This window comes from Berghia stephanieae, chromosome 1 (genome assembly GCF_034508935.2).
Source record: "Berghia stephanieae isolate SIO BIC M18660-M18661 chromosome 1, UCSD_Bste_1.3, whole genome shotgun sequence".
Classification (NCBI taxonomy): domain Eukaryota; kingdom Metazoa; phylum Mollusca; class Gastropoda; order Nudibranchia; family Aeolidiidae; genus Berghia; species Berghia stephanieae.
This window is the reverse complement of record NC_088360.1, coordinates 94,162,250-94,164,749: the sequence shown is the minus strand read 5'-3', so window position 1 is coordinate 94,164,749 and position 2,500 is coordinate 94,162,250. Positions and strand designations below refer to the sequence as shown.

At 33.5% G+C, this 2,500-nt stretch overlaps 1 protein-coding gene across 1 annotated transcript in view; it reads left to right on the top strand.

Moving 5' to 3' along the window:
* Positions 1 to 2,500, top strand: part of LOC144962410 (dystrobrevin beta-like) — a 199,219-nt gene that overhangs the window by 37,233 nt on the left and 159,486 nt on the right. The window contains exon 2 of the mRNA XM_078895323.1: positions 621 to 1,126. Within this exon, the coding sequence (XP_078751449.1) occupies positions 1,051 to 1,126 (76 nt within the window). The 5' untranslated portion in view covers positions 621 to 1,050. The remainder of the gene's footprint in view (positions 1 to 620; positions 1,127 to 2,500) is intronic.

Sequence of the window (2,500 nt, the reverse complement as noted above, 5' to 3'; positions counted from 1 at the left end):
TTTGTCAATGTACTACTGAGAAGTACACACAACCGCATAAGCAGTAGCAATGTACTGACGTAAGATGACAATGATTAGCCTTATATTTTATATTTTCACTAGGATTTTACAATTCTGTTCAAAGTATTCCATTAGTTTGTGAAAAATGTACTCGTTTCCGTTTCTCCAAACAGTTCAAAAAGCTTGTACAAATATTCTTTCCCACAACAAGGAAGGGTTATTGGCTTAAGCCGTGTAATGATATTTTAAAAGTTGACATAGACAAACCCTTATATAATTTTCTATGGGCATGATTAAAGGACCTGGCTCGGTCCGTTGCTCAATCGGTTATTTCACCCATTTTACAAGAATATGTAAACTTTGTTCGAATCCAGGCACAAAGGACGATATATAAATGTATTGTCTAAATTTTATTTGATGATAGATTGCTGTTTTCACGAAGAATGTATTGACAAAAAATGTCTTCCAATTCATCGCTGTCAAGGCTTTCCTTCTGAAAATGGTTACTTTTGCTTTTCTAACCAGATATTTAATGGGAGGAATTAGTTTGGGTTTGTAAAGTTTAAAATTTAAATTATCTTTATATTTCAAAAATCTTTTTGTATGTTTTATTCATGCAGATTCATTGGCCTTCTATATATCACAACGAGAAAAAAAACAAAACAACCCAAGATGTCGTGATCAACGACGGAAAATGAAACATTACACTGCTTCAAACTCACACGTCGTTCCTGGGTTCAATAAATGGTGTCACAAGTCATGCAGGTGGAAGATTACAGACCCAACCATGGACTTATTTAAATGTTGTGTTCAGTAAAAATATACATTATCGTTTAAATGTCTTAACACACATTATTTATATCCATCTCGCCTGAACTTTGGTAGTCTCTATTACTCTGAGCACTGCACACATTTTAAAAGCATCGATTTGTTGAAATGAAAGTGGATTGTACTGTAGCAATTTTCCATCGTCTTTGATACGACGCATCGATCACAATCGTTATTTCTACAATTACCTACCGACAACTTGCCTTGGATTAAGGATACATTATGGAGACGCTGGACGTCAACCAATACCGATTTGCTAACGTCATCAATGACATCAACCGAGAATTACAAGACAAAGGTAAGCAAATTTAATGTTTTGTTTTCTTGTTTCTAGGGATTAAATTGCGCTTGTCACACTCTCAACGTTATTATAGCGCAGACAAAAGTAGAATGATGAAACAATCGTATCGTATCGTATCGTTTAAGAGCTAATAGGCTCTTAAAACCTTTAAATGCTCCATGTAACTTTTATGCATAGATACAATTTATCAATTGTATATACAGTATTCAATGTCAATTAATTGATAATATTGAGAATTAAATATCTAATACATAAATAAATGATATATTCAATATTCGTAGTATAATCAACTCTATTTACATCCATTTGGCAGGGTAATGTCTCGTCCTTCCTGTTAAAATTTGATGTTGATTTGGACACTCTGAAAAGCATTATAAGAAAGTTGGTAGTAAATAAAACAACAAAACAAAAAAAACAAAACAAAAAAACCCCAAAAAACATAAACAAAAACAAAAAATAAAACAAAAAAAAACAAAACAAAAACAACAACAAACAAGCAAGCCCAAAACAAGACCGAAAAAAACAAAACAAAAAAACAACAAAAACAAAACAAAACAAAAGAAAAAACAAAACAAAAGAAAAAACAAAACAAAACAAAAACAAGACAAAAACAAAAACACAATACTAAAGCCATGTCTAACAGCCAACCTGTTTCCCGTGGAAAGAACGCTCTAATCTAATTTTACTTGGTGTATCAAAAAAATGATCTCACTTCAGCAACCCATTCCCAATTATAATCGTTGTGCTAATTTAAAAGTGGTGTGTGTGTGTGTGTGTGTGTGTGTTTGTGTGTGTGTGTGTGTGTACCCGTGTTTGTGATGTACGTGTGTGATTGGGGGACGGTGGGGGTTACCCCTGATAGGTTGGCTAAGAGCATCATGCTTGCTGTCATTATGCCAGACTACGATATGATAGAAATAAGTTAACGGTATGGAAATTACGCCATAACGGTTATGGTAATAGACAAATAAATAAATAAATAAATAAATAAATAGATATAGATAGATAGATAGATAGATAGATAGATAGATAGATAGATAGATAGATAGATAGATAGATAGATAGATAGATAGATAAATAAATATTACGAACATTTACACATCTCGACCCCCGGATCTATAATGTCCAATCAGCTACATAATACTTTGTTTTCTTTCCTCGCAGGCGACGGGGAACCACATTTCTATTTCATACGTTGAAAATTGAATTGTCTTTTAATGGCCATCTTGTATTAGCATTCTCACAATATCAGTCATTTCCCATAGCCAGATACACATTCATGCATGAGTCCAGTGGGGGGTAAAGTGCCGTATCACAAAGACACGATGTTTGAGTCAAGGATTTGCGATCATTGCGCTCAATTCAGTCGCT